The sequence below is a fragment of the Lutra lutra genome, chromosome 16, assembly GCF_902655055.1.
Source record: "Lutra lutra chromosome 16, mLutLut1.2, whole genome shotgun sequence".
In the NCBI taxonomy this organism is placed as follows: domain Eukaryota; kingdom Metazoa; phylum Chordata; class Mammalia; order Carnivora; family Mustelidae; genus Lutra; species Lutra lutra.
In genome coordinates, this window is record NC_062293.1 from 48,897,715 (window position 1) to 48,910,999 (window position 13,285).

Here is a 13,285-nt window from a genome sequence, read left to right on the forward strand (position 1 = left end):
GACTTTACATCATGAATCTACTGAGGGGACATTGGCTCATAACAGAAACCTCCAGGGGAGGCCAGAAGCACCGTGTGAAGTCCTGAGGAGAACAAGGAGCTACATAATTAGCAACCAAGAGCTCGAATTCTCTCATCTCTGCCCCTTTATAATTACATTCATCTACAGTAAAGTGTTACTCTTGGTTTTAAAAGAGAGAATATATATCATACCTCATGACCAAATCCACACACGCACCCCCCAGGAACAACCCAGCATTTCACAAAACAACACACCCTTACTAGAATATGCTATGATGTCTACATTCTATTTAATTTTGTTAAAATTCTGGTTGTGACCTACTGAATGAATTTAAAATAAGAAACGAGTTTTCCGGGATGCCTGGGTGGCTCAGTTGGTTGGGCAGCTGCCTTCGGCTCAGGTCATGATCCCAGCGTCCTGGGATCGAGTCCCACATCGGGCTCCTTGCTTGGCGGGGAGCCTGCTTCTCCCTCTGCCTCTGCCTGCCATTCTGTCCGCCTGTGCTCGCTCTCTCTCCCTCTCTCTCTGACAAATAAATAAAAAAAAAAAAAAAAAACGAGTTTTCCAATATTGTCACATTTGGAATGAATTATGTGGAAATGTGTTGAAATCCAAAGTGTGATTCAAATACACATACACAAAAATTAAAATCGGACTCTACCTATTAGAAATCAGCTAACGGAATTCACAAAACTTAGAAGAAATAGAGTACAGACATATAAAGGATACATACTTCCAGTGTGCTATTCCAATTATTTAAGGATGTTTCAATAATTTTTATCCGTTAAATTCTAGGAACTGGTCCGATGTAATGGTATTCTAATAGATCTAATGCACTTTTGTTTTTTAAGCTCTGTAAGCGCGGTTATGAACATCAGTTGGCATTTGGAAAATCCAGCACCTTTTCATGATGAAAACACTCCGCAAACTAGGAATAGAAAGGAGCTTATTCAATATAAAGAACAGCTATTTAAAAAAAAAAAAAAGACAACTAACCATGCTTAATTGTGGAAAACTGGGGGCGCCTGGGTGGCTCAGTGAGTTAAGCCTCTGCCTTTGGCTCCAGTCATGATCTCAGGGTCCTGGGATCGAGTCCCGCATCGGGCTCTCTGCTCAGCAGGGAGCCTGCTTCCCCCTCTCTCTCTGCCTGCTTCTCTGCCTACTCGTGATCTCTCTCTGTCAAATAAATAAATAAAATCTTTTAAAAAGGGTTGGGGGGTAGAAAACTGGAAGGTTTCTCCCTAAGGTCAGCAACAAAACAAGGATATCTGTTCTCACCATGTCTATTCTGGAGATTCTAGCCACGCAAAAGAAAAAGGAAAGACATCCATATTGGAAAGGAAGAAGTAAAACTGTATTTGTAGATGACATGATCTTGTATATGGGAAATCCTAAGGAATCCACCCCCCAAAAAAATTTCGATTAAAACTGATAACGAGTTTTGCAATTTTGCAGGATACAAGATTCATATACAAAAATGAATTGTATTTACTAACAATTTGAGACACATTAAGAAAACAATTCCATTTGGAATAAAATCAAAAAGAATAAAATACTTGGGAATCAATTTTTTTAAGAAAGTGTAATACACTGAAACTGTGAAAGACTATTTAAAGAAGACGAATCCTATGTTCATTAATTGGAAAATGTGCTATTGTTAGAATGGTAATACTTCCCAACCTTGACCTACAGATTCAACGCTATCCCTACCATGACCCCAGCTGCTTTTGCAAGAGTCATACAGAAATGTAGCGACCCAGAACAGCCAAAACAATGTTGGAAAGAACGAAGTTAAAGGACTTGCTTACTGGATTTCAAAACTTGCCACAAATGCTAGGTAGTCAAGATAGCGTGGTACCGGCATAGGAACTGACCTGCAGGTCAATGAACCATAATTAAGAATCCAGAAGTAAGGACACCTGGGTGGCTCAGTTGGTTAGGCCGCTGCCTTCGGCTTGGGTCATGATCCTGGGGTCCTGGGATCGAATCCTGCATCGGGCTCCTTGCTCGGCAGGGAGCCTGCTTCCTCCTCTCTCTCTGCCTGCCTCTCTGCCTGCTTGTGTGTACTCTCTCTCTCTCTCTCTGACAAATAAATAAAATCTTTAAAAAAAAAAGAACCCAGAAGTAAGGGATTATATTTATGTAATCAATCGAATTTTGACAAGGGTGCCAAAAGCATTCAACGAGGAAAGAATATTCTTTTCAACAAATGGTGCTTGGATAACTATACACATGCGAAAGAATGCCGCTGAACCCCTTCCTCACACCGCACACAAAAAGTAACTCGAAATGATTCACAGACCTGGCCCGGAAGTGGGCAGGCCCAGTGAGAGACGGGGATGAGAATGAGCATCAGGAGGACGTGGCACAGACAGCCATGTTGAGCCCTCACCTTTCCACTCTGCTGCCTTTCCCACCACCACTGACCCCCAAGGATCATCTGCCCTTCGGTGCAGATAAAGAGCAAGTAGCAATTGGGCGGACAAGAATGGCATCGAAACATGTCCAGCAACAAGTCCTTTGGAGGATTTCAGAAAGTTTTTTTTTAACATGACAGTGCTGAACAGAACTGCAAAATGCAATTTGCTGTCCACTTACCACCAAAGGCATAAACTGGGAAATGCCCTAGTTCAGGTCAAACAGAACCAAATTTTATATGAAAGTCTGTTTGTCATCAAGCGGCTGCATAATGTGGCCTTGTCGGCACTGGCCCAGATACCAGTCCTCGTGGCTGCAATGCCCGGCCTGGGGCTCTGGCACCGGAGCTGGGCTCTGTGGGGTTGCTGCTGAGGAGCCTTGGAAAACCAGGGGCAGGATGCACTCTGCTGCAACCGAGGGGCTTCCCCAGCTCATAAATGCTGATTTTCCAGCAGGCCCCCGAAGGAGGTCTATTTTTGGCTACCCCGTCAGAGGCCATGGAGCTGATTTGTGCCTGGAGAAATCCTGGAAGACATAAACCTGGTCAGCATTTGCTCCATTTTGCACCACTGTGCTCTGTCCTTGGGGGAGAAAAGAGCCTCTAGTGGATATTTGTGGACAGAGCAAAGTGCGCAGAAGGCTTATAATGGACCCATCTTGTGAAGTCCTGACCACCTGATCAAGGAGAAGACCGGTTCCTTTCAGACGGGCAGTCACCTCCTGATAACCTCCTCACCGTCTGTTGTTTCTGATTACGAGAGGGTTACGATCACAGGTTCTATTTCATGGCACATCACACATCCTGCACGATTACAAGAATGCATGAAAAACTCCAGGTAAGAGAATTTCTTCAGGATTATAAAATTGTTATGAACAGAACTGCAGGGGGAAAGTATTTGAAAACACTGGATTGCACAGTGCTAAAAGTGCATAGTTGAATCGTAATTGGGTCACTTTCTGAATCTATAAAATCAGAAAAAAAAAGTTTCATAGGCTGACACATAAGAGCTAAGAGTATACGACTCAGAAAGAAACACAGAAGCCAATCTTTGTGACTTTGGGCTGTGCAAGTGTTCCTTAGATATGACACCAAAATACAAACAGCAGAAATGAAAAAAAAAAAAAAAAACCTGGCAAATTTAACTGTATCAAAATTACTAACACATAGCTACACACAATACCCAAGAAAGTCAAAAGACTACCTAAAGAATGGGAGAACATCTTTGCAAATCACATGTCTGGGGGCACCTGGGTGGCTCAGTTGGTTAAGCATCTGCCTTCAGCTCGGGTCATAACCCAGGGTCCTGGGATCGAGCCCCACATCAGGCTCCCTGCTCAGTGGGGAGCCTGCTTCTCCCTCTCCCTCTGCTGTTCTGCCTGCTTGTGTCTCTCACTTTGTCAAATAAATAAATAAAATCTTAAAAAAAAATCATGTCTGATAAGGCACTTGAGTCCAAAATATAAAAAGAGCTCTTATAATTCTTATAATTCATAAGTCAAAAGTTATAACTTCTAATTCAACAATAAAAAAGCAACCCAGTTTTTTAAAAAGTGGGCAAAGGACTTGAATAGACATTTCTCCAAAGACAACATATAAATGACAAGCATGAGGAGACACTCGACATCCTTAGTCATCAGGAAAATGCAAGTCAAAACCACAAGACACCACCTCACACTGTACAGGTTGGCTATTATTTAAAAAGTCAGTGGTAGGAGGCGCCTGGGTGGCTCAGTGGGTTAAAGCCTCTGCCTTTGGCCTGGGTCATGATTCCGGGGTCCTAGGATCAAGCCCCACAACAGGCTCTCTGCTCAGCGGGGAGCCTGCTTCCCTTCCTCTCTCTCTGCCTGCCTCTCTGCCTACTTGTGATCTCTGTCAAATAAATAAAATCTTAAAAAAAAAAAAAGTCAGTGGTAGTTTTTTGTTGGCAGGGATGCAGAGAAGAAGGAACTCCCAGACTTTGCTGGTTGGAATGTAAGATGGTGCAGTCGCTTTGGAAAAGTCTGGCAGGTTCTTGGTAGAGTTTTAGGACCCAATAATTCTACTCCAAGGCATATACTCAAGAGAAATGAAAACATGCTTCCACATGAACGCTTACATGTGAATGTTTCCTTTACGTGTAACAGTGGAAACCACTGAAATGTCCATCAGTTGATGAATGGGTTCCAAACACGTGGTCTATCCACACGACAATATTATTCAGCTACAAGAAGTGAATACTGACACGTGTTACAAGAGGGACAGCCCTCAAAAACGCTGGGACACCTGGCTCCTTGGTCAGTTAAGCCTCTGCCTTCGGCTCAGGTCATGATCCCAGGGTCCTGGGGTTGGCTCCCTGCTCAGTACAGAGGAGGCTGCTTCTCCCCCCGCCTGCTGCGTCCCCTGCTTGTGCTCCGTCAAATAAAAATTTGGTTTTGCCTGCTAAATGAAGGCAGGTGCAAAATGCCCCAAACTGTAGGATTCCAGGTATATGAAATGTCCACAGTAGGAAAATCCAGAGAGAAAGGAAGTACGTCAGTGGTTGCCAGGGGCCGGGAGTGGGAGAGAATGAGGTACTGCTCTTGGGACATGATTTCTTTCTGGGGTGATGAAAATGCTCTCGAGTCAGAGTGGTGCATACTTTACAGGGGTGCATCTTAGGATATATGAATCCCAATGAAGTCTTTTCAAAAATGCAATCAGTTGCTTTTTAAAAAAATAATTCAAAACAACCAATATGTGCTTTAAATTACAATACAGGTGCATGGGTTCACTCAAACCCTCCCAGGGTGTTTGTTTGACACTTGCTGGCAGCCAGTCACTGCCACACACTGCTCCCACGACCGTGGTTTTCGATCTCAAGTGTTGCAAGAGGAAGTTTTATCTTCACTGCAATTCTTTTCCAACCAATTAACTACCACCTGAAACTTGTGAGATTTAATATCCCGCTGCTAAAATGAAGATAGCAATATAAATGAAACTATTAAATAAAAAACGTTACGAGATGAGATCATTTCGGAATTCTGAAAACGTTTCTTCCAGGTGGCTCGGCTAGGTCACCTCTGCACCCTGTTACTAACGTGTGCCCGCCTGGCCCGGCCAGAAAGGGCTGTAATCACAGCAGACACAGACTCGGCAGGGACAGTGGGCTGCCTGTGGGCCCACCGTCACAGGGTGGAGGGGAAAACGCTGGAAAGCCCGCCACCAGCAGCAGGGACATGTTGGAAAACGCTTCCTGGTTTCTTGTCGGCTGGCCGGCTGGATCAGGAGAAAGCGTGCACACAGTGCCACACTACCACACAAATGATGTGGTCGCGTTTCCCACACGGGGGACATCGCAGGGGCGAACAGGCCCGCAGTGCAGTGGCTAAGCCCCGCCCTGGGAAAAGCACCTGCCTTACCTGTAGAAAACACAAGTTCCCCCCAGTAGCACATTCGGGTCTGGCTCCTGTTGGCGGCTCCCATCGTGACCGATGGCTTGGAAATGGTTCCAGGTTGTCCACGCCCCCCAAAATGTTACTTAATAAACAGCACCCACTATCTGAGCAAAGGCAAAGAAACACCCAGAACTACCATTCCAGAACAAGAACATATTTATTTAAGTGTGCCAGAAGTCCAGGACAACCCGGCTTCATCATTCTGAACACGGGCTACAACTTCTGCTCTCCCTTCAGAACACACAGTGCAGGAAAACACAGGTGAAAAAGCACGTTCAGTGTACAAGCATTTCTCATTTCCGACCCATGAATTTATATAGCTTCAATTACATCAGAAAAAATAACTTGAGGTTTACTTGCCCAACACAGTAAGTCACAGATCGCTTTAGACGGGCAACAACACGCAGCGTGACCACTCTGTGCGGGCGGCTCGGCGGGTGTGAGCACACCAGGAGTTGTTGGACAAGTCACGCAGCGTATCCCTGACACAAACGACAAGATGGCAAAACCATCAGGGGCCACTTGAGCTATCTATAAATAAAGGTACATGTTACAAAAAAACAATCTAACTTTTCACAAATGTCCGTAAGGTAGCTATTTTCCCAATCACCAGCGAGAGCAAATCCCAGAGCCGACAGTAAATCCCAGAGCCGACAGTAAGAACACATCTGTGGGGCGCCGCAGCCCAACACTGGCCTCCCTCCTAGTCAACTCCTCCAGATGGTCAGGTAACTCAGGATTACGCTGAGCCAAAACAGCCAATGAGCCACGTTCATGGGTACTACACTGAAGGTCACTTCGAAGCACACAAAATCAACTTGAATTTGAGAATGTTAACAAAGGCATAAGGAAAGGAATCAGAAGCTTCTGGCCACTCGCAGTCCTCGCTGGCAGACCTTGCACTTGACCGCAGTGAGCATAGAGGGGAAGCGGCAGAGCATGAACATCTTCAGGTGTATTTGTTGTAAAGGGTCATCATGCAAGGAGACCTGGGTAAGAGCACCACCTGCCCGCCGCGGGGGCCAGCAATGCTCACGAGGGGGCCTGGAAGGCAGCTCCCCGCTCCCGCCCCACACCTCTCTCTTCTCCTGCCCTTTTTCCTCCCCTACTTCTCCCCTTTCCCTCTGCAGACTCAAACCCGCCGAGAAGCCCCAAGGAGCTGGTGAGCGCGGACACAAGGAGCCTGCTGCCTCTGGCCAAAGCCAGGCAGCGGTGCCGGTGCTGATGGGAGTGGCCGGGCCACCAGGAGAAGCAGAAAGCATTCCAGAGCCGCTGGCGGGGGTGCTGCCGGGGTTGGCCAAAGCACGAGAGTCTCTAGAATCAGGCTGGGGGCCAGCTTGCATGCTGGGTGGGAGCTGGCGAGCTGCGGCCACACGGGCCCCGGGGCAGGAAAAAGCGGGCCCATGACAACCCATCGGTGTTGCAGGGATGTCCCTATGCTTTGTCACCCCAAACGCTCTTGAGTTCACGTTAGTGCCGTGTGGGCGAGAACAGAGGGTGAGCGGTGGCTTCCTGAGATGTCGCTCAGGGGCCGCAGCTCTGGGTGCGGCCCAGGCCAGTCTGGAGCCCCAGTCTCTGCAGCTTCGGTCTGCTTTCCACTCCAGGGACCAAAAAGTTTTGATACTGGACAGCGCTCGCCCCCCCAACTACGCAGACAAAGGAGAGAGCACAGCTTCAGTGACTCTGCTTCTTTTGGGGGAAAAAGGTGTACTTGGTCGGATTAAGCTCTTCCCAAATACGCTCGAATTCTTCCAGGAAAAGCCTCACATACTCCTCATCCTCCATAATCAGGACGTTCTCTCTGTTGTTCTGAATGGCTTGCGTGGTCCAGTTGAGGGAACCGGTGATCAGCACCTTCTTGTCCACAATGGCGAACTTGTGATGCATGTAGCCCAGGTCCTGGTCATGTCGCACCTGGATGCCTGCGGAAAGGGCCAGTCAGCCTTCGCCAGCGCCCGCCACACCCCCGCGCCCACCCTCGCTAGCAGCTACGACTCTGCCTGTTTGCTTCTCATCTGGCAGGAAACGGGAAGCTGGTTCCCCTCGGGCAGGGGGTGGGGGCTGTGCCAGATGGGACCAGCAGAGGAGGGAGGGCCGAGGGGACAAGAGCAGGGGACACACGCAGACACGCACATACTGATTTCACACAACCTGCCTTCCTGCGCAGAGACCCTGCCCGCACCCAGCCCTGCAATCTGAGGGAGGTCTGCCCACCCCCACTGCTCCAGTACCACCCAGCCAGCACAGTCCTGTTGCTGGTTCCAGGACTAGTCGCCTCTGAATCCGGCCAGGGCAACCAGAGCAACCGCCGGCAGGGCTTTCCCACCTTGGAGCTCCCGCCCTGCCCATCCCAGGACCAGAACATGCCAGGAAACACCATGCACGCCAGGACCGCACCCCCCTGGGGAGGGGGTGAGCCTGAAGCAGAAGGACCACAGAAGCCAGGCCCTGGGTGCTTCGGGTGAGGGAGTTGAGCGGCACCGGGCCTACCTGCCGAGAAAACAGGTTCTCCCTGGCTGTGCCTCTGCGGCTCACTGCAAAGCCAGTAATGGCTGCCTTTTGTTTTCCCATTTGTCTCTCTCCTACTGTTTTCAGCCTCCCCTAGGGCAGGACCTGTCTGTCCATCCCCCTCTGCACGGACCCCTGGAGTCATGCCAAACTCACTGACAAGCTATCTGTTCGGTGAACGAGACCATTAGAAATAGGACTTAAAAAAAAAAACAACAGTTTAAAATAGGCTGCTTTGCAACGGGGCCACCAGGCTTCACAAATAAAAATACAAGATGTCCAAATTAGGATGGGATATCAGATAAACAAATAATTTTTGGAAAATAACTATGTCCCATGCAATATTTGGGACGTACACTAAAAATTATTCGTGGCTTATATGAACTTCAAATTTACCTGGGGATTTTGCCCAGCAATCCTGCCTTAAACCCTCCTATCCCAGAGGACCCGGACACCACTTCCCACAGCCTCTAATCGACCCACCACCAAATCCTGTCAGCTCTACCTTCAAAACAGGTCTTAATCTGACCATTTTTGGGGCGCCTGGGTGGTTCAGTCAGTCAAGTACCTCACTCTTGATTTTGGCTCAAGTCATGATCTTAGGGTTGTGGAATCGAGCCTGTGTCAGGCTCCAGACTGGGCTTGGAGCCTACTAACATTCCCCCCATCTTTCCTTCTGCCCCCCCATATCTGACCATTTCTGCCCCCCTCCAAATTACCATAGGCTCTCCCATCCAGTGGGACACCCAGAACACACTGTTACACTGAAGTTGAGGAGGAAATACAGAACTCACAGGTAGGCCCAGGATCTGAATTTAGACCCTCTTCAAATCATTCCTACTTCCCACTTCATCTGCCCCCACCCCAGAGGCAGAGAAAAGCTAGTCAGAGGTGTATGTCATCTCTGTTTTTTGGAGCTCAAGGAACAAGTTAACTATTCACCAACTAAACATTTTAACTGCATTTTTTAGCATCTTGTTTTTATTCACTTCAAAAGCTCTAGCATGAAATTCACTAGTGCAGTTAAAATGAAATGCCTTTTTCCTCCTGTAGCCCCTCACTGTATTAGCCCAATCTTTGCCTTCTTGGGGCACCTGTTCCCAAGCACATAGTCACTGAGAGTCGCTAGCGGGCAGGCTTGACCCTTCATCTCCTTAGGACTGTCACGCTAGGCCACTGTCATTTCAGTCTGCAGCAGTCAGAAACAGCTGGCCGGGCTGCATGCCCAGCTCTACCTGCCATAGGCTTTCCCTAGTGCCCCAAGGCCAACATGGATCGTGAGAATATGGGGAATCAAAGGAGCGTGGTGGCTTTCCCAGTGCCACTGGGCAGGCCCCCAGCCTCTGAGAACACCTCAGATCTTCCTCCACCCGCTGGGGAGCACACTCAGATATCCGCAGCACAGAAGCGCAACCACGGGGCTAGAGCAGGTGCTCTCTCCGGATGGCCCTGGAGTCCCTCCAGGGTAGAACCAGCCCAACCTCACAAGGCCACCGTGGGACATGAACGGGTCTCACCCATCCTCAGACCCCAGTAGTATCCGCCTTTGACACTGCCCCCTGGGTCAGGTCACGCGCCAGGTGGGGTGTGCTCCCCAGAGGGCTCCGAGCGAACCTGAGCTCCAAACCTGGGTCCTGGCCTCTGCGGCCTGGCCTACCTGCCTTTCGGAGCAGGCCGATCTGTGAGCCGTTGAGAGCCATGTAGTCGCAGTCGGTGATGACCCGGATGCACACCCCGCGCTGGTGCAGCAGCTGCACCGCACGGCCCAACTGCGGGCTGGAAAAGGCAAAGAGGCAGAGCTCCAGGCTGGCGCGGGCGGCCAACAGGGCGCGCAGCAGGCGGCTGAGCGAGCTCTCGCCGTGGGGCAGGCTGCAGGGGCAGCCTGCCGAGGGCCCCGACGGCCCCTCACCGGGAGCCTGCAGCAGGGCCTCGGTGCAGGTCACCTGCGACGGGAAGAAGAGCACCTCGCGCCGCGGCGGCCTTCGCCGCTCTTGTCGGCGCCCGGCCCGCAGCCAGTGTAGCACGGAGGGCAGCACCTCCAGGGCCAGCGCCAGACCCAAGGTCGCCACGGCCACCACCTGCCAACGTAACCGCTCCATTCCGACTCGGCCCTCCTCAGCCCGCTGCCCACTGCGCCTGCACTCCCGCGACCACAGACACCCGCCGCCCCCCACCAACCGCTACCCCACACGCCGGCGTCACCGCCGTCCACGTACGTGCGACGCCCTCCAACACACACGCCACCCAACACGCATGCGCGCCCAGAGCCCTCTATAGCCGCCTCCTTGCCCACCGCGCCTGCGCGACCCCAGGCACGTGCGCCAGCCCTCCAAGCACCGCCCACTGGGCCTGCGCACTTGCCAGCCACGTGCACCCGACCGTCCCCTCTACCAGCCGCATACACCACCCAATGCGCCTGCGCTTGCCTCCCAGTTGCGCCTGCGCTCTGGGCCTACACAGTCAATGACTTCCCCACTGCGTCTGCGTGCCTGCTGGTCTCGTGCTCCAGGCCCTGCCCTCCCAGGCCCACTGAGATCTATGCATCCCGCTATCGCCTAGACACTGCCCACGCCCAGCGGGGCCTGCGACAACCCAGGCCCTCCTCCCTTTGTGGGGTGGTAGAGCAGGGCTGATCTCGCAGTTCACACTTCCCCTTTTGCTTTGGGTACAGCCAGGAAGGATTGACAGAAAGGCCTAGAAACACACTGAGAATGTCAAATAAGGAACACTTAGCCGGTGGCAGGGTTTGAACCCGAAGTGTCGCAGACCGTGGTGTGATGGGGATGGCCTAAGTCCAGTGTTAGGCCCCTTGTATTTCTCCCACCTCTCCCGGTACCAACTTGTTATGTGAAGATGCCCATTCTGCTTGAGGCATAAACATAGTGAAAACTGGGAAGTCCTTGGTCCTGTCTTAGCAAGCACCAGGCCCACGGTGTGTCACTTGAGAGGGACTATGCCTTTTCACGGGGAGAGAAAAGAGAGTAAAAGAGTAATAAGATTTTTTTTTTCTTTCCTGAATCTTGGTTAGGAATTTCCGTGGTTCATTTGAAGACTGTGTGTCTTTGAAAGGAAATGATAATCAGAGAAGCAATTATCATATGATGTCTCTGATATGAGGAATTTGAGAGGCAGGGCTAGGGTTCCTGGGGGGAGGGGAGGGGAAAATTAAACAAGATGGGACTGGAGTGGGAGACAAATATGAGACTCTTAATCCCAGGAAACAAACGGAGGACTGGGGGTGGGGGGCAGCAGGGGTGGGAGTGGGGGGGTGGGGGGGTAGGGAGGGATAAAGTGGCTGGGTGGTGGACATGGGGGAGGGTATGTGTTACGGTGAGTGCTGTGAACTGTATAAGACTGATGATTCATAGACCTGTACCCCTGAAACAAATAATACATTATATGTTAATAAAAAAAGAAAAAGAATTGTGAAGTGATATTAGATATCTTCCCACTTGAAGTGTGCTAATGATATCTTTCACAAGATGATGATGGTAGTTAAAGTCTATTTAGCAGTCAGACTGCAGTCTGATTGGCTTGACCCTCCTTCTTTCATGTAAATTTGATAGAATCTTATAAACATGGTGTCAGGGAATTTGGAGAATTTTCGTTTATCTCATCTCCTAGATTTTGAAAGAAATGTTTGGCAGAGTTCAATTTTTATTGGAAATGAAACTGACGCTACTTCAATTTTCCGAGGATTTTTATTTCACAGACGGTGTATCATTGAGTGCCCTGGACTGGCATGATTGTCAAAAGAAGTTCAGCTGTTGCTCCCATAAGGTGTGCTCTCATGCTTCCTTGTTTGTTTGTTTTTTGAAGGAAGAACATAGCCAGGGGTCAACATCTACATTACTTATATATTGGTAATTAAATAAGGAGGCCTGACAGAAGTGGCTCTAATACCTTGGTGGCCTATGTATGCAGCCCAAAATCTAACCCAGAACCCAAGCAACCCAAAACCCAAGTCAAACTGGAAACATGTAAGCCAGAGGCAATGCCCTTGAATCCAAGTAAATGAAATTTAATAGCAACTGATCACAAACCACCAACTAGGCTTTCCTGGACAAGGCAACCACCTAATCAAATAGTCGTAAAATCATCCTTATTAAACTACACGAGTTCATTTTCTCTCTCTCTCTCTTTTTTAAGATTCTGTTTATTGGGGGAGGAGTCAAGATGGCGGAGAAGTAGCAGGCTGAGACTACTTCGGGTAGCGGGAGATCAGCTAAATAGCTTATCTAAAGATTGCAAACACCTACAAATCCAACGGGAGATTGAAGAGAAGAAGAACAGCAATTCCAGAAACAGAAAATCAACCACTTTCTGCAAGGTAGGACTGGCGGAGAAGTGAATCCAAAGCGACGGGAAGATAGACCGCGGGGGGAGGGGCCGGCTCCCGGCGAGCGGCGGAGCAACGGAGCAAAATCAGGACTTTTAAAAGTCTGTTCTGCTGAGGGACATCGCTCCAGAGGCTTAACTGGGGTGAATCCCAGGCGGGGTAAGCGCGGCCTAAGGTCCCGCAGGGTCGCAGAAGGATCGGGGGTGTCTCAGTGTCGCAGAGCTTACCGGTATTAGAACGGGGAAGCCGGCTGCAGAGACAGAGCCGAGGAGTGACTCTCAGCTCAGGGTTGCCTTGAACCGGTCGCAGGCTCGGTCGGCTCGGAGCGCGGCCGGAGGCCAGGGTGACGAGAGTCATTTGGCACTGTTCTCTGAGGGCGCACTGAGGAGTGGGGCCCCGGGCTCTCGGCTCCTCCGGGCTGGAGACCGGGAGGCCGCCATCTTTATTCCCGTCCTCCGGACTCTACGGAAAGCGCTCAGGGAACAAAAGCTCCCGAAAGCGAACCCGAGCGGATGACTCAGCGCGGCCCCGGGTAAGGGCGGTGCAACTCCGCCTGGGGCAAAGACGCTTGAGAATCACTACAAC

At 50.1% G+C, this 13,285-nt stretch overlaps 1 protein-coding gene, 1 non-coding gene and 1 pseudogene across 2 annotated transcripts; 1 reads left to right on the forward strand and 2 right to left on the reverse strand.

Annotated features, from left to right (window-relative positions):
• The first annotated feature begins 1,395 nt into the window (after positions 1–1,395).
• Positions 1,396–3,477, forward strand: LOC125087629 (S-formylglutathione hydrolase-like; annotated as a pseudogene).
• Positions 3,478–5,680: 2,203 nt separating this feature from the next.
• LOC125088275 (U1 spliceosomal RNA) lies at positions 5,681–5,849 on the reverse strand. Its single transcript, XR_007123670.1, has one exon. It is a non-coding gene; the product is annotated as a U1 spliceosomal RNA (small nuclear RNA).
• PLD6 (phospholipase D family member 6) lies at positions 5,694–10,550 on the reverse strand. Its single transcript, XM_047707935.1, has 2 exons — positions 10,019–10,550; positions 5,694–7,775 (listed from the first exon to the last, which is right to left on the reverse strand). Exons 1-2 carry the CDS (start codon positions 10,458–10,460, stop codon positions 7,528–7,530), a joined length of 690 nt encoding a protein of 229 aa, XP_047563891.1. The 5' UTR covers positions 10,461–10,550; the 3' UTR covers positions 5,694–7,527.
• Positions 10,551–13,285: the final 2,735 nt, after the last annotated feature.